This window comes from Monodon monoceros, unplaced genomic scaffold (assembly GCF_005190385.1).
Source record: "Monodon monoceros isolate NGI ecotype Baffin Bay Population unplaced genomic scaffold, NGI_Narwhal_1 Super_Scaffold_22, whole genome shotgun sequence".
NCBI classification, from domain to species: domain Eukaryota; kingdom Metazoa; phylum Chordata; class Mammalia; order Artiodactyla; family Monodontidae; genus Monodon; species Monodon monoceros.
In genome coordinates, this window is record NW_021703779.1 from 108,974,513 (window position 1) to 108,991,728 (window position 17,216).

Below are 17,216 nucleotides of genomic sequence, written 5' to 3' on the forward strand. Positions count from 1 at the left end.
TCACACATTATATGCCACCACCTCTTCTACATGTTCCTGATTATTTCTGGAGTAAAATCTATCAAGCAAATATACCCTGTCCCCTCGATGATATTATAGCTCTTTGAAGGCAGAGAACCCAACCTTACAATCCTGTCTACAGGCTTTCTGTACAGGACAAATACAGATGCTTAGTAAGGATTGATGAATCAGCCAGACCTGATGGGTAGAGAGAGAGTACCTTTCAAGCTCTTTAACTCCTTTAAACCTCAGTTTCTTCTATAAAATGGGGACCATAATAGTATCTATAGACTTCACGGGGTTGTTACAAGAATAGAGGGCCAACGCATGTAAATTGATTAGCACACAATCTAGCATTTTCTGCTCAATTGTTAGCTATTAATTTAACAATATGAATTTCTACCTCCCGCTTGAGTAGGAAAGTGACTACGGAAAAGGGGTAGCAGCTTTCACACAAATCTGGGTATTCAATTCAGCCTATGGAGGCACACTTGTCAGTTGCCTATGCATTGGGATTTGAGAGACAAAAAAGATTTACCCCCTCACGTATCTTCTTCACTTTTCTGCCATCACTCCTGAACAGGGATGATTTGATGGGGGTGTGCGTGTGAGTAATCGGCTGGAGTGAAGGATGGAGTGGGAATTAGCCCTGGGAGCGAAGGCTGGGACTCAAGTCGCCGTATCAGGCACCTTTTTCAGTCTTAATTCAGCAAACATTTATAGCTAACCCAATCAATGCCAGGCATCGTCCAAGAGCTAGGAGTCCTGTAACAGACCAGGCTCGCACTCTCGCCCAATTTCACAGAGGAAGGAAGGGAGGGACCAGAGAAAAACTCCGAGGGAACAAGTTCACCAGACCAGGAAAGCCGCTTCTCGACCTAGTGCGCAGGCGCGCGCGGCTGCGCTCTTCCGGCGCGGCGCAAGCTCCGCGGAGACCAATGGGCGCGCGGCTGCGTTCTTCCGTCACGGCGCAAGCTCCGCGGAGACCAATGGGCGCGCGGCTGTGCTCTTCCGGCGCGGCGCAAGTTCCGCGGAGACCAATGGGCGCGCGGCGCTGGGGCTGCGCATGCGTCTTACGGCTTCTCCCGGAAGTCGCTTCCTAGGTTCTGAGCGTGAAGTCTGTTCCTAGGTTCTGAGCGTGAAGTCTGTTCCTAGGTTCTGAGCGTGAACCTGCAGAGATGAAGTAAGGCCCCAGAGCTTCCCTCTGAGGGGAGGTGTCGGGGACGGGCAGCCGGAGGTGGCCTGCCGGGGCTGAGGGGCGGGAGAGGCGGGGAGACTAGAAAATTAGTCCCCCAGTTTTGCTCTCCTTTACCTCAGGCCGGGCCGCGCTTACTTGTGCGCTTTTTCGCGCCCTGTGCAGCCCTTTAACTAAGGTTAAGCTGATCAACGAGCTGAATGAGCGTGAGGTCCAGCTGGGGGTAGCGGAGAAGGTGTCTTGGCACTCCGAGTACAAGGACAGCGCCTGGATCTTCTTGGGTGAGGCCCATATCTTTCTCCCGTAGGGCTCCTCATTCTCTCCTGACCTGCTCCCTAACATTTCAGCGTTCCCGCCCTTCAGTCCTCCCGACATTCATCACTCACTTTTATTTCCTTCCGCTCTCTGCCTGTGAATCCGTTTTCCATGTCTTTTCTCTCCCCCATTTCTAGTTTTCTCTCTCTGCCAAGTCAGTGCTCATGATAGGTACTGCTTGTCATTCACTATGCTAAGAATCGTGCCACTTGGTTTCTCAGAGACCTTTTTTTTTTTTTTTGCGGTACGCGGGCCTCTCACTGTTGTGGCCTCTCCCGTTGCGGAGTACAGGCTCCGGACGCGCAAGCTCAGCGGCCATGGCTCACGGGCCCAGCCGCTCCGCGGCATGTGGGATCTTCCCGGACCGGGGCACGAACCCGCGTCCCCTGCATCGGCGGGCGGACTCTCAACCACTGCGCCACCAGGGAAGCCCTCAGAGACCATTTTTATCACCCCCGTCCCCCCATTTATACAGCTAAGGAAACTGAGGTGCAGAGAAGTTAATAGACTTCCTTCCACATAGCTAGTAAGTGAAACAGCCAGAACTATGGGATTCTAGAACTCATGGTCTTAGCCCCTATCCCATATTACTGCCAACTCCCTCCCGCCCCATTCCCTTTCCCTCAGAACTTATTTTCCTCATCTAATTAGCTCCTGCCTTTTATCCATGGTCATATCACCATCTCTGTATTCACTTGTGTCACATCCAGTAATTTGACAGGTTATTCAAAGAGGTTATTGCACCAGACATTGTGCTAAACATTTTATAAACATTGTTTTATTTAATTCTTATAAAAATTCTGTGAAGAAAGTACTAATATCCCCATTCTACTGATGAGGAAGGAAACATTTGCAGGGGAATTTATTTCCTATGAAATGCTTAACAATTGACTTTATAATCCTTAGTCTGTGTGAGTTGGGGTTAATATTTGCATATTTAAACTGATTTTGGATCTTAGCTGTTGAATTTGTAGATAAAGAGCACATGAGTTCAAGATATGTTTATGGAATCTAAGTTTTGTGCTGGAAACTATCTGCTTTGTCCAGAAGATTTTGGGTGTGAGGAGGATTAGTTTGGTTAGGGGTGGCCCCGATCTTTCCACTCAAAGTTAATCACTGTTTTTTCTGTACTACTGCTACATCTTCTGTGTGTTTCTGTCATTGCATCAGACTGTGAGTTCTTTGAGGGCAGGCCCTGTCGTTTACTCTTCTTTGCACCCCCAGTGCCTGGCTGGAAGCATGCATGGCACATAGTAGACACTTGGTAAATGTTTGCTGAACTGAAATGTGTTTTTTTCTTCTAGGAGGGCTTCCTTATGAGCTGACTGAAGGGGACATCATCTGTGTGTTCTCACAGTAAGTCCCCTTTCATTTTCTGCCTTCTCAGTCATCAGAATAGTTTGCTTCCATAATGCATTTTATGGCATCACAAAAACCATTTATTTTAATTCTAGGCTGACCGGCCTCCCTGCACAGGGAGGGCTGGAGCTTCCGCTCTAGTTTAGATCAGTCCCAGGACATGGTGCTGGTACTCTCCCAATGTGGAAGATCCAAGAAGTTGGATGATTTAGGAGGCTGTCTTGGGGATTCTGGTCTATTTTTATTACTTTTTCACTGAGGCCTACACTGGAACAGGCTGGAACTCCCAGGAAGGTACTGTGTTGGCCCATCTCTTCGGGCTCCTACAAACCCGTGGTAACTCATGATCACGGGGCCCTTCTGGGCCCACACCTGTGTGGCATTGTAGGATTAGGGCAAAGCACAGAGGAATTGGGAAAAAAGCAACAGGTTTAGGCAATAGTTTGCTTGCTTTGTTTCTAGATTAGGGTAAGGTTAGTGAGCAGAGCCAATCTCTAACCGGAGGCTGAGAATCACAGGCTGCTGAGGAATAAGAATGTATAGGAGAACTTTATATTCTTCATTCTGCTATGGGATGATAGCAGCAGCACTGGGTGGGAGAGGGTCTTGGCAGCTCACACTAGTAGTGGCAGCTGGTAGGAGAGGGGTTGGGCACAACCCCAGAGCTACATAGAGTAGTTAGTCCATAGGGCCAGAGGGCCTTGGCAGCTCACAGGAGCAGAGGGCCATGACCCCTGGGCTGTGTAGCCCTCAGGGGAAGAGGACCATGGTAAAAGGGGTTGGGCAAGCAAACACGGCTAGCACACCCTGGCAGAGTCATTGCCATGGCAGGGCATGGTTGGGCCTTCCAGTGGGCAGAGGGCCCTGGCTGAGTGGTTGGGCAACTTAGGGGGCAGCAGGTTCTGGCAGAATGGTTGGGCAGCATATAGGGCAGAAGGCCATGGGAAAGAAATTGGGCAAGAAGAAGGCCATGGGGCTTCCCTGGTGGCGCAGTGGTTGAGAGTCCGCCTGCCGATGCAGGGGATACGGGTTCGTGCCCCGGTCCGGGAAGATCCCACATGCCGCGGAGCGGCTGGGCCCGTGAGCCATGGCCGCTGAGCCTGCGCGTCCAGAGCCTGTGCTCCGCAACGGAATAGGCCACAACAGTGAGAGGCCCGCGTACCGCAAAACAAACAAACAAAAAACAAAACAAAACAAAACAAAAACAACAAAACAAGAAGGCGGCCATGGTAGAAGGCCCTGAGAGGGACAGAGGCTGCTTCCTCCAACTCCTGGGTATTGGGAAGTTCACAGCAGGTACAGCCTATAATTTCCACCCCTTTGTGATACCTCTCCCTGATCCAGCCTTCCATCTGGGAGCTGTTTTTGTCTTATTTGCATTGAGTGTGTTTGTTTCACACAGCTAGTGTGTGTGTTTATCCAATTCTCTGTTCTGGCTATACACGTTGCTCTCCATGAAGATTGCCTTTGCGATTGATAACAGTGGCTTTCAAAAAGTATTTTGTTTTCTGATTATCAGAGTAATGTATAGTCATTATAGAACATTTGGCAATACCCTGAGAAAACCATAATTCAAGAAGAGTCATGTACCGAAATGTTCATTGCAGCTCTGTTTACAATAGCCAGGACATGGAAGCAACCTAAGTGTCCCTCAACAGATGAATGGATAAAGAAGATGTGGCACATATATACAATGGAATATTACTCAGTTGTAAAAAGAAATGAAATTGAGTTACCTGCAGTGAGGTGGATGGACCTAGAGTCTGTCATACAGAGTGAAGTAAGTCAGAAAGAGAAAAACAAATACCATATGCTAACACATATATATGGAATCTAAAAAAAAAAAAAGGTCATGAAGAACCTGGGGCAAGATGGGAATAAAGACGCAGACCTACTAGAGAATGGACTTAAGGATATGGGGAGGGGGAAGGGTAAGCTGTGACAAAGTGAGAGAGTGGCATGGACATATATACACTACCAAAAGTAAAATAGATAGCTAGTGGGAAGTAGCCACATAGCACAGGGAGATCAGCTCGGTGCTTTGTGACCACCTAGAGGGGTGGGATAGGGAGGGTGGGAGGGAGGGAGATGCGGGAGGGGGGGAGATGTGGGGACGTGTGTGTGTGTGTGTGTGTGTGTGTGTGTGTGTGTGTGTGTAGCTGATTCACTTTGTTGTAGGGTGGAGGCTAACACACCATTGTGGGGCAATTGTCCTCCAATAAAGATGTTTAAAAAAAAATTATAGTTATAAAAAAAAGAACATTTGGCAAAAAGAAAAAGTATAAAGAAGAAAATAGAATGTACTTTAAGGAAAAGCTGTTAACATCTTGGTGTTTTTCTTTATTGCCCTCTTTTCAAAGTTGGGCGTTATTTCTAATATTTTGCTGTTATAAATTATACTGCAATACACATTGTAGTATATACATCTTTGTACGCATCCCTGATGGTTTCCTTAGTGAAATTACTGGATCAGTATGGTAACATTTTAAAGATGTTTTATAAACATTGCCAGATTACTCTCTGAAAAGGTTGTTTCAGTTTCCACTGAAAAGGTGGTATCAATTTCCACTCTCACTAGAATGGTCATTTTTCTGAATCCAAATCAGTAATCGTTATTTAAAAAAATATTTGCAATACAGCCTCTCAGTATTATTTTACTTTGCCTTTATTTCATCATCAGAGAGGTTGAACATCCTTTCATAGATTTACAGGCCCTTATTATTTCTTTTTCTTTGTAAATTGTCTATTAATATCATTTGCCTATTTTTTTCCCTATTACTGTATTCCTCATTTTCTTACTGATTTTACAAGAGCTCTTCATTGTTAAGGGTATGAACTTATTGTTGTAACACTTTATCATGTATTGTATTGCTGTGGACTTTTTTTTAATTTGATGTGTTATACTACATTGCTGTTATTCTTATTTCTTGATGCTCATTGTCCCAGTTTGGTCTGTAGTAGTCCCTTCAAGCCAACTCCTGTATTCTTTTTTCTTTTACTTTTTATTTTGAAATAATTTCTGGCTTAAAACAGGCAAGTTATAAAATAGTATAAAGTATACCTGTACCCCCTTCACTCGGAGTCCCCAGATGTTAGCATTTTACCACATATGCTTTGTTATTATTTCTTGCCACCTATACATTTTTTTTTAACCTTTTGAGAGTCAGTTGCAGACATGATGCCCATTTACTCCTAAATTCTTCAATGTGTATTTCCCAAAATACAAGTACATTCTCTTGTTTAACCTCAGTATAGTGATCAAATTCAGGAAATCAACACTGTTGCAGTATTATTATCTAATCTTATAGACTTTATTCAACTCCACCAGTTGTCCTGATAATGTCTTTTATAGCAAAAGGAAAAAAATGGCTTTCTAGTCCTTAATCTGTGATATAAATTGCAAACGTTTTCTCCTAGTTTGTCATTTGACTTTTGACTTAGCTTATTGTGATCTTTTTGCTATGCAAAATTATTATTTTTAAATTTTTATGCATTCATTTATTCATATGTTTAAATTATGTTATGGTAACATTGACTTTTTAGGGGATGTGCAATCTACAGATTTTCCTGAGTGTGGTTTTAGCCACATCCCATAAATTTTGGTATATATTCCCATTTTTGTTATTTTCTAGAGTCTGCCATTGATTTCTTTTCTTTATTTTACTTTCTCTTTCATCCAGTTGTTAGCTTGGAGAATAGGTTTCAAGTTCTAGGTAGGGTATTTTTTGTTTTAAAATATTATTTCCAGCAGTTTAACATTGTGGTTGGAGAATATGGTCTGTGCTGTTTTTGGAGATGATTGAGGTTTACTTTGAGACCTAGTCTACAATCAATTTTAATATGTGTTTCATGGATTCTTGAGAAGAAACTCATCTTTTTGTACAATCAAATATATCTGTACATATACTAGTCTGATGTTAATATTTTTAACAATATAATTGTTATATTATTAGTTATAAGTTTATTTGTATTTATATTATATAATTTTATATTAATTAATTCCTCTGGCCTATTTTTGTCAATTTTATGTGTTATGAACTCAAAGTGGTTCATAAATCTCTCATAACTTTCACTCTTACTTGCTCATCCTATTTTTAATTATAATTTTTGATTTGTTGATTTATGCATAAAATTTCATGACTTTTGTTATGTATTAGGACCTTTTTCAGAGCAAAAGAGCCCTCTTAGTCACATGTAAATGTTTTTTTTTGTTGGCCTTGAAGTCATCTTTGATCTTAATACTACCACCCATTTCTTAATTGGGTGTTCTTGATATATCTTTGTCTAACTTTTTATTTTTAACCTTTCGTTGTCATCTTGTTCTAGATGTGTCTCCCGTACAGACTATATTATTTGAATTTTGTTTTGTCATCCAATCTGAAAGTTTTTGCATTTTAAGTCAATAGTGTCTTACTCTTTTATAAAATAAATAGATATGGCGAAATTGTTAACATTAATTTGGTACGGGACAAGAAGACTGGGAAATCCAAAGGATTCTGTTTCCTCTGCTATGAAGACCAGAGGAGCACAATTCTGGCTGTTGACAATTTTAATGGGATCAAGGTGAGTATGCTTACTAAGCAGAACTTTTCCTTCATGTAGGGCTTCAGTTTCATTTCCCACCTGATAGCCACAGGCTCAAGGGCAGTACGGGTCAGCTGGGTGTGTTGTGAGGGTTGCAGAGGTTTGGGGACATATTGACCAGGAAATGATCCCAGAAAATAATTCCATTGGCTCATGACTCTGCCAGCACTTGTTCCTTTTACCCATCTCTTAGCAAACCATCTCCTCAGGAGCATAGGTACCATGACCCCCCACTCCCCTTCACCCGGCACCCAACCAGGCCTCTATTTCTCACCTTTCCCTCCTCACACTCCACTCTCATTTCTGGTATACTGGAGAACAAAGAGACTAGCAAATGCTGCTCTTCCATGCTGTCCTGTGTCAGGAAATTTGGGGCTCCATCATGGTTTCATGGCTGAGGACATAGCCATGTATGTCTGTCATATGTCTCCACTGACTTAGCAGTACTGGGCCCTGGAAATTCTCTAGTTAAAATCTGATGACAAATTCTACAAAAGTAACTCATTCTGAAGTTTTCTCTCCTCTGTTCCCCTCTCTTTTCCACCCTTGTAAGTGAGACGTTTGGCTAAGAGAAGGACATGGGGCAAGTCAGGCTTATCTGTGCTCCACGTGGTCCCTATGCTTGTTTAGGAAAAGCACTGCCGTTGAACGAGCATTGTCACAGGTCAGAGGGGTAACTCTTGACTTGGAGAGTTTGTCACTGACTGTACCAGTGTGGAACAACTGAAGATTATAGGACAGGGTGGAAAAAGGTTCTAGGCTTGATTTTTAAGAGAGCCGGCAGTCAAAGGGAGTCACCATAAAGGGAAGGTTTTCAAAAATGTTTTGAAATGGGGAATAAGATAGATGATAGAAAGTGCTCAGGCTTAAAGGTAAGAGTAAAAACTTGCTCTTGAATGGAACAGTAAAAGCCAGACATTTCAAATTTCAGATGGCTTTGTCTATAGAATAAGTCTGTATCTGCCTGAATGTTTTTGTTTTAAGTAAGGGGTCAATTTTTTGTTGTTCACCTGGAGAGTTGTGCTTTGCAGCGATAGTATCAGTGTGAGCCAGTTGTTCCAGTATGGTGGGGGTAGAGCAAGGTGTGAGGGCTTAAGAAAAAAAAAAAGTAGTCCTTTCTAGATTCCTTCCCCCCTCCCAACTATTGGTCTGCTTTGGCCTTGTCCTAATTGCTGTGTCGAGAAAGCAGCTGTAGCATTGAGCTCAATTTCAGGAATTCCCTCTTGCTGCCAGGCTTTTTCATGGTGTGTTTCACTGTGGGTGTTACAGATTGAGGGTAATTCATTGTTTGTGCGTCTGAACTCTTACAGTTTTCCGTGCTGCTTGTGCTTTGGGGCAGTACTTCCCAGGCTCTTTTCACTTCATGGCACACGTAGAACGTGAAGATATTAGTATGGCACTCTGGGGTAAACTGATGACGCTGCCTAGTACAACTGCCCTGGGGGCTCCAGCTGCGCCAGGCCCCACCTGGCTGCCCCAAGGGCTGAGCGAATTAATGTGTAGGGATATGTGCTGTGACACACCAGTTGGGCAGGTCTGCTTTCAAGATTTCCCGAGAAATAGAATAGCGGGAGGGTAATGGGTATGGTTCAAACCATGGATTTCTGCAGCTGGGTTCAAATAGTTAGATAGGAGGGCTGTCTTTGCTGAAGCATTGCCTGTCTGTCTTAGATCAAAGGAAGAACTATCCGAGTGGATCATGTGTCTAACTATCGGGCTCCTAAGGACTCAGAAGAAATGGATGATGTGACCAGAGAGCTGCAGGAGAGGGGCTGCGGGGCTCACACTCCCTCACTGAATTCATCTGAGGGCTCTGAAGATGGCAAACCCACCAAAAAACACAAAAAAGGTAAAGCATTAAGGCCCAAGAGAAGATTCTGGGTAGGCTTAGTGTTTGTTCTTCTTAGCATTCACTGAGAGTTGGTAATCAGTTCTTAAGTGTGAAGGGGGAAGGTGTGGGGAAGCTTACTTTAATTGGGAAAGGAGAGGTATCAGCAGAAGGCTAATGGTATGGGCTGAATTCTGTCCACCAAAATACATATGTTGAAGTCCTAACCGCCCTCCCCCACCCAGTAACTCAGAATGTGACTGTATTTGGAGGTAGGGTCTTTAAAGAGATAATTAAGAGTGGGGGTTGCCTTATACAGCAACTCGACATATCAAGGGTGACAGACATCCAGCTTGGCTTCTCGGGGGCACTTTTCTGGAAGTAGAGACTGTGACTGCTTCACGCTGCTGCCAAGGATGCTTTCCTTTTGCATGTCCTCCATCTTTTCCATCTTCCTTTTCTTATTTTGCCCTTCTTTTTCTCCAGACAGAAAGGAAAAAAAGAAAAGAAAGAAAGAAAAAGAGAAGACTGACCAGGAGGTACAGGCAGAGCAGCCAGCCTCCTCTTCATCGCCCAGAAGCAAGATGATAAAGGAAAAGGATGACCCTGGCTCTAAAAAGCACAGTGGCAAGAACTCAGAGAGGGGTCAGAAGTCAGAGTCCAGGGAGGTGTGGAAGCCCCACCCCAGCTCCCCTGAGATCAGGGCGACCTGCTGTGGTGGAACAGAGGACCGAGAGAGGGAGCTGAGGAAGGAGAAGCCCAAGCACGAACACAAGTCATCAAGCAGGAGGGAAGAGAGAGAAGACAAGAACAGAGATAGAGACAGAGGTCGAAGCTCAGACGCACATTGCAGCCGGCACAGTGGGCGCTCTGAGGGGCGTAGTCACAGAAGTAGAAGTAGGAGTCAAGATAAATCTCACAGGCATAAAAGGGCCCGGCACTCCCGGGACCGGGAGTCCTCTAATCCTAGTGACCACAGGCATCACTGAAGCCACAGCCTGTTCAGCTGCATGGTAGAATTGGAAATAAACTGTGTTTTCTTTTTGTTTTTGTTTGTTTTTCTTTTCTCTGTACATGCGCCTCTCACTGTTGTGGCCTGTCCCCTTGTGGAGCACAGGCTCCGGACGCGCAGGCTCAGCGGCCATGGCTTACGGGCCCAGCCGCTCCGCGGCATGTGGGATCTTCCCGGACCGGGGCACAAACCCGCGTCCCCTGCATCGGCAGGTGGACTCTCAACCACTGTGCCACCAGGGAAGCCCCTGAGCTGTGTTTTTAAAATGCAGTGAAATTCAGTTATGCTTTTACTATTTCTATATGTAAAATATCTGAGGATGAGTTCTTTTAATCCCTTGAGTGTTAGAATCATTGAGAGCTGTAGTTTTTAACAGGTAAATGTCCTGGATTTTTGAGCAAAATCCATTGTCCCTGGGAGTATACTTGGTACTTAACCGGAGTATGTATCCTAAATTTGGGTTCATAAATATGGCCCTTGAATTTGTGACCCCAATTTATGATGAAATGGCCAGGAAGGGGAAATATCAGGCAATTCTAGAATTCCAGTCTTTGTGGGATATTTAAAACCCTTGCAGTAACCTTTCCAGTTGGCAGGTATAACCATAGAGTAGAGAAGTGTGGCTTCACTAGGCTCAGACAGCTTGCGGTGAATGTGGTAAGGATTCTTAACATCAGCCTGCTCCCTTCCCACCTCCCCTCCCCTCCCCCTTTTTTGAAATTTTAGACGTTTTTTTTGTTTTGTTTTGGTTGATATGTCTCCACATCTTTTCCTTACAACTTTATTTATTTTATTGAGAAGAAATTAACATAAAATTAGCCATTTTAAAGGGAACATTCAGTGGCATTTGGTGCATTCACAGTGTTTTAAAACCACCAACCCTATCTAGTTCCAAAACTTTCATCATCCCAAAATGAAACCCTGTACCCATTAAGCAGCTACTCTCCATTCCCTCTTCCTCCTTGTCCCTGGCAACCACCAGTCTGCTTTCCATTTCTGTAGATTTACCTATTCTGGACATTTCATATAAATGGAATCATATAACATGTGGCCTTTTGTGTTCAGTGACTTTCACTTAGTATAATTTTTTTTTTACATCTTTATTGGAGTATAATTGCTTTACAATGGTGTGTTAGTTTCTGCTTTATAACAAAGTGAATCGGTTATACATATGTTCCCATATCTCTTCCCTCTTACATCTCCCTCCCTCCCACGCTCCCTATCCCACCCCTCCAGGCAGTCACAAAGCACCGAGGTGATATCCCTGTGCCATGCGGCTGCTTCCCACTAGCTATCTACCTTATGTTTTGTAGTGTATATATGTCCATGCCTCTCTCTCGCCCTGTCACAGCTCACCCTTCCCCCTCCCCATATCCTCAAGTCCGTTCTCTAGTAGGTCTGTGTCTTTATTCCTGTCTTACCCCTAGGTTCTTCATGACATTTTTTTTCTTAAATTCCATATATATGTGTTAGCACACGGTATTTGTCTTTCTCTTTCTGACTTCACTCTGTATGACAGACTCTAGGTCTATCGACCTCATTACAAATAGCTCAATTTCGTTTCTTTTTATGGCTGAGTAATATTCCATTTTATATATGTGCCACATCTTCTTTATCCATTCATCCGATGATGGACACTTAGGTTGCTTCCATGTCCTGGCTATTGTAAATAGAGCTGCAGTGAACATTTTGGTACATGACTCTTTGAATTATGGTTTTCTCAGGGTATATGTCCAGTAGTGGGATTGCTGGGTCATATGGTAGTTCTATTTGTAGTTTTTTAAGGAACCTACATACTATTCTCCACAGTGGCTGTATCAATTTACATTCCCACCAACAGTGCAAGAGTGTTCCCTTTTCTCCACACCCTCTCCAGCATTTATTGTTTCTAGATTTTTTGATGATGGCCATTCTGACTGGTGTGAGATGATATCTCATTTTAGGTTTGATTTGCATTTCTCTAATGATTAATGAAGTTGAGCATTCTTTCATGTGTTTGTTGGCAGTCTGTATATCTTCTTTGGAGAAATGTCTATTTAGGTCTTCCGCCCATTTTTGGATTGGGTTGTTTGTTTTTTTGATATTGAGCTGCAAGCTCATACATTCTTAATGTATTTTGGCCAGCATTGAACAGCTATGGTAGGTGCCTTTCTTACCACTCTGCTGCTCACCTTTTGACCTTTAGTTCATTAGACAAAAGAGCATTTTAAAAAATGAGGACTGACTTTATTTGAAGCTACAAATGCAGCCATTGAAACAGACCCAAGCAGTGACATCAGGACATAGTAGCTGCCAGATAGCATGTGCACATTCTCTCTCTCCTTCCATTCTCACCTCCCTCCCTCTCTTCCTCTTTCTCTGTTTTCTGCCTTTTTGAGGGAGGATGTTCAATTAGACTTCTTTCTAAAGTCATACGATAATACACTTGTTATCCATAGACTATCTCGAGAAGGATACTCTATCCATTGGTAATAGAAATTGCTTCTGGAGAGGAGAACCAGGTAGCATCTGGGAGAGGAGCGGGAAGGAGCCTTACTTTGCACTGTACCTTTTGTAACTTTTGAATTCCAAACTGGATTGGTATTACTTTTTAACAAAAACAAAGCCATATGTAAGATCAGTGTTGGTCATTATTGTGAACCTTTACAAACTAACTTTAAAACTTATGCTGCTGCCTGTGATGAACTTCAGTATGTAAGGGCAGAAATGAGTGAGTAGGTGAAGGCAGCCAAATTTGTGTATATGTGATATTTGGGCAGAAGTGCCTGCCATTCTGTTTACTAAAGTTCAGTTAACATAACATTTATGGACTACAGGTACAGCATAAGAGACATTTACTTGCCTTGAAATATTTCCCTTGGGCATTTTGTATAAATCTGAGACCTTCCACTGGCCTAAATTCCTGGATAAAGCCTTGGTATGAGAATGACTAGTGAGTGATCTTCGTCATGTTTCTGTCCCATGGAAGCAGTTTTTAGCCAAGCAGTGTTTGAGGCCAGCTGGCAGGTGAGGTTCCAATTTGCTATTTGTGATTCCTTGACTTTGGTGTTCTCAATGGGGCCTATCCTTTCTCCATCAGTTGAGTTTTGGCAAGTGCAGGGGCACAAATATGATTGGAAACCATGAGCTTCCCTCTGGCCACATTGGTGGTTCGTGTCTCTTAAAGGGACCAAGAGGATGCCTAGAGGCTTCAAAGCCCCCCCCGAGGAGTCAGATCTCTACACTGCTTTAGGTGTTTGAGGATAGACTTTGGAAGTGAACTTCCAGGGAATCCCTCAATCTAATCAGAATTGGCTGGTGGCCCTGAGGCCATGTACCAATTAGACTTGCACTGTCCAATAAGGGAACCAATAGCCCCATGTGGCTATTTAAATTGAAATAAATCAAAATGAAAAACTGAGTTCCTCAATCATACTAGTGACAATAGCCACGTGGGGCTAGTGCCGCCTATATCAGACTGAGCAGATACAGACCATTTCTATCATCGTAGAACATCACATCAGACAGCGCTAACTAAATCGTTCAGGCATGGCAGCACTGTATGCAGCTGTGACCTAAGGGGGAAGCCTTGGTGCTCTCCAGGCCTGTCTAATCCTACTGGTCCTTTGAGGATTGCCTCAATTCTAGTTCCTTCAGGAAACTTATCCTTACCACTCCAGCTCACAGCGATGACTCCCTTCTTTGAACCCCTACGGCACCTGAAGTGTGTGATGACACGTTGTTTTATTGGTGTCACACTTTTGCTTCTAAGTTAGTCTCATCTTCCCAGCAAGGCTGCAGGGACCTCAAGAGCAGAGCTTAAATCCCACACTGCCTGTTAGATGCATCTATATGTGAGGCACAGCTTCTCTTTTCATCCCAAAATGCTTATCAAAAGCATTTATCAAGCCTTCCTTTTCTCCAGCTGCCTTTTTTTTTCTTTGCTCTTGTTTTCAGTGTGTATAAAAATCAGCGTGTAGGACACAACGTCATGCTTCAAAAACCATTTATTTTTTGAGGAAGGTCAACATGCTAATTGATATCAGGTGTAGCAGCCTCAGCTTGTGTCTTGGTGAGGGGGTTAGGGTGAGGAAGATTTGGGAACATTGGCATTAGATCTTGAAAACACTTTGGAGAGAGCTGATGATACCTTCCTCATCATTTCAGACCCCTGTTTGGAAGTACTGGGCTTATCAGAGTCTGTGAACAAACCAAAAGAGAAATGTGGTCAGTTATCAGCCTTTCCAATTGAGGCTGTCAGGCAAGGGGAGTGATAATTTTGGATTCAGAAAGAAGTATTTATATAATAGCTTTTGATTTTTAAAGTGCTTTCACAAAGAGTATTTTTCTCCTTCTGACAGCCCTGGGAAGGAAGCAGGAGAAATTCAGTGAGGTCAGATGCCTCATCTAAGGTCATGTGGGTAGAAAGTGGCCAGATTTGCCCTAGGGCCAAGGCTTTCTGATGTGCAGGCCAGCTCTTCACTCCCTGCACCCTGATGCTTCTTGAGCCAGCTCAGCAGTGCCTTGCCTCCCTCGTGCTAGCAGATAACTATCCAAAAAAGCCTGCTGAGCTAATTTCACATGAAAAGGTAACTTTCAACTCTCAACAGTACTGGTGTCCATTTCAAAATATCCAGGCAGAAGCAGCAGTGCATTTAAAAAGGCTATCGTTTCTCACTCACTTTGGGTAAATTTTCAGTTGACTAACTCCAAGTGATCTGTTTGTTGTGTGAGCTATAAAGGACTTGTGTGGCCAATAAGAGTCTCCATTTAGACCGATTTTTCTGCACCACTTGTTTTATGCAAAGGGCTCTTATTTAAAGTATATCATAGTTTATGTTAACGAAATGATTGTTGTATCTGTAAGGACAGAAATGAGCAGTTATCTATGTTGCTGATGCATCATGACAGGATGTCATGAAAAGACACAGGGCAATAAAGCACATGCCTTCTTATTTCTAGTAAAAGACAAAGTTCTCCTATACCTCTTGCAGTTCCCTAGTTTTTATCTTCTCTAGCAGTATAATCTTAGGAACTTCAAGGATCTATGATTAAAACTAAGGTAGCAGATAGCAAATTTACCCCCAAATAAGGGGGAAAATAGTTCAGGTTTTCAGATTAATAATGCAGTACTGGAATGTGCTGGTAGTTTAAACAAAATAAGAACAATGAAGAAATTAATAAGGAAAAAGCCAAAATCTGCAGAGGGAAAGATAAAGGCTTGAATGGAGAGATCTCTGAAAAAGCAAGACAAAGACTTAGTTACAGGATTGAGACATGTACCGCAAAGCCACATTCTGAAAATGTTGAGGGGAAAAATGAAGCTTTGTTTTTGCAACTTGTGGATCTTGTTAAAACTGCAGATGCCTGGACACGAGTTCCCTGAGAATACTGACTGTGCAGGTCTGGAGAAGGGCCAGGATTCTGCAAATAAGCATCCTGGGTGATGCTGGTGCAAGCAGTCTCTGAATGACACTTTGAGACACTGCCCCTAGTTTGCAGTCACTAATAGATTCTGCATATTGTTCAAGATGGGCACTGGCTAGAATAACAGCACACACAAAGTTCATCCCTAGGGGCACAATGAACCCTTTGGCTAACAAGTCATATTCCTTTCAAAGCAAAGCTGCTGAAAAGAGAAATCAAGTAGTAGGTGTGGCATTCTCAGTGTATTGGAAGTAGGAGTTACATATGTCAAAATGGAGCAAGGTTGGTGAGACCAGCTCTCCTTCAAGACACCCTGATGCTGCTTAGATCAGCTTGTGGGCAGCACAGTGGAGTTCTCCTGGTTGGCACTGGTCACTCTGAAGAGAGAGACATGTCTGGGGTGTTTATGGCAAAAGTGGATGGGCCATGATGCATGCCAAGTGCTATAGAATGACACTTCACACCATGAACTGATTTAGATTCCCAATAAAACCCTATCTGTAAAAAATACACCATAAGCTATAATGGGCATGTGTTGGTCCAGAAGTCCCCCCTTTTTTGTGGGTTTTCATAAACAGGCATCATTGTAATTTCTAATAAATTATCCTCTATGGGGCTTTTACTACTTTGAGCATCTTAGCACAAGGTGGCCATTTCTGCATTTCTTCCTCCAAAAGCCCTTATCAGAGCAAAAGTATGTTATTTGAATTTATAACTGCTTCCCAGTGAGTTCCTGTAATATGCCGAATGCAGGGGTTGGGAGGAGGTGTCCCTGTCAAACTAAAGGCAAAGAAGAATGATTTTACTCTTTGATTGGACATGCTAGTTAGAAACCTAGATGGGATCTTTTCTACTTGCCACTGAACTCTGCAGGCTGTCCTTGGTCACTGCTCAATTCTGAGATGCAATTCTGAGATGTAGTTTATCACCTTCTATCAATGCGAAAGTGCCCTGACCAGCCTATATTCTTCAAAAGATGGCACTTCATGTACAACATATTTATCATTTTATAATAAAGCTCTCAATTATGTCATTTTGAATACAGGAGTTTTGATCAGATCTTTATGATTTCTTTCCTTCTGCTAACTTTGGGTTTTTTTGTTCTTCTTTCTCTAATTGCTTTAGGTGTAAGGTTAGGTTGTTTATTTGAGTTGTTTGTTGTTTCTTGTTTCTTGAGGTAGGATTGTAGTGCTATAAACTTCCCTCTTAGAACTGCTTTTGCTGCATCCCATAGGTTTTGGGTCATCGTGTTTTCATTGTCATTTGTTTCTAGGTATTTTCTGATTTCCTCTTTGATTTCTTCAGTGATCTCTTGGTTATTTAGTAGTGTATTGTTTGGCTTCCATGTATTTGTATTTTTTACAGATTTTTTTCCTGTAATTGATATCTAGTCTCATAGCGTTGTGGTCGGAAAAGATGCTTGACACGATTTCAAATTTCTTAAATTTACCAAGGGTTGATTTGTGACCCAAGATATGATCTATCCTGGAGAATGTTCCATGAGCACTTGAGAAGAA

At 43.0% G+C, this 17,216-nt stretch overlaps 2 protein-coding genes across 2 annotated transcripts in view; one reads left to right on the forward strand and one right to left on the reverse strand.

Moving 5' to 3' along the window:
* Nucleotides 1–1,086: 1,086 nt before the first annotated feature.
* RBMX2 (RNA binding motif protein X-linked 2) lies at nucleotides 1,087–10,320 on the forward strand. Its single transcript, XM_029241256.1, has 6 exons — nucleotides 1,087–1,183; nucleotides 1,361–1,476; nucleotides 2,815–2,866; nucleotides 7,303–7,432; nucleotides 9,125–9,302; nucleotides 9,768–10,320. The coding sequence occupies exons 1-6, from the start codon at nucleotides 1,179–1,181 to the stop codon at nucleotides 10,268–10,270; spliced, it is 984 nt and encodes a 327-aa protein (XP_029097089.1). The 5' UTR covers nucleotides 1,087–1,178; the 3' UTR covers nucleotides 10,271–10,320.
* A 4,009-nt stretch (nucleotides 10,321–14,329) lies between these two features.
* The window catches only part of LOC114905884 (fibrous sheath-interacting protein 2-like), a 58,343-nt gene continuing 55,456 nt past the window's right edge, over nucleotides 14,330–17,216 (reverse strand). Inside the window, 1 exon segment of the mRNA XM_029240227.1 lies at nucleotides 14,330–14,472. Within this exon segment, the coding sequence (XP_029096060.1) occupies nucleotides 14,330–14,472 (143 nt within the window).

Bases quoted from the DNA above. Each gene is read 5' to 3' on its own strand.
- RBMX2 (XM_029241256.1), top strand. The intron at 1,477-2,814 runs GTGAGGCCCATA...TTTTTCTTCTAG, and splicing joins CAGCGCCTGGATCTTCTTGG to GAGGGCTTCCTTATGAGCTG. The intron at 7,433-9,124 runs GTGAGTATGCTT...TGTCTGTCTTAG, and splicing joins ACAATTTTAATGGGATCAAG to ATCAAAGGAAGAACTATCCG.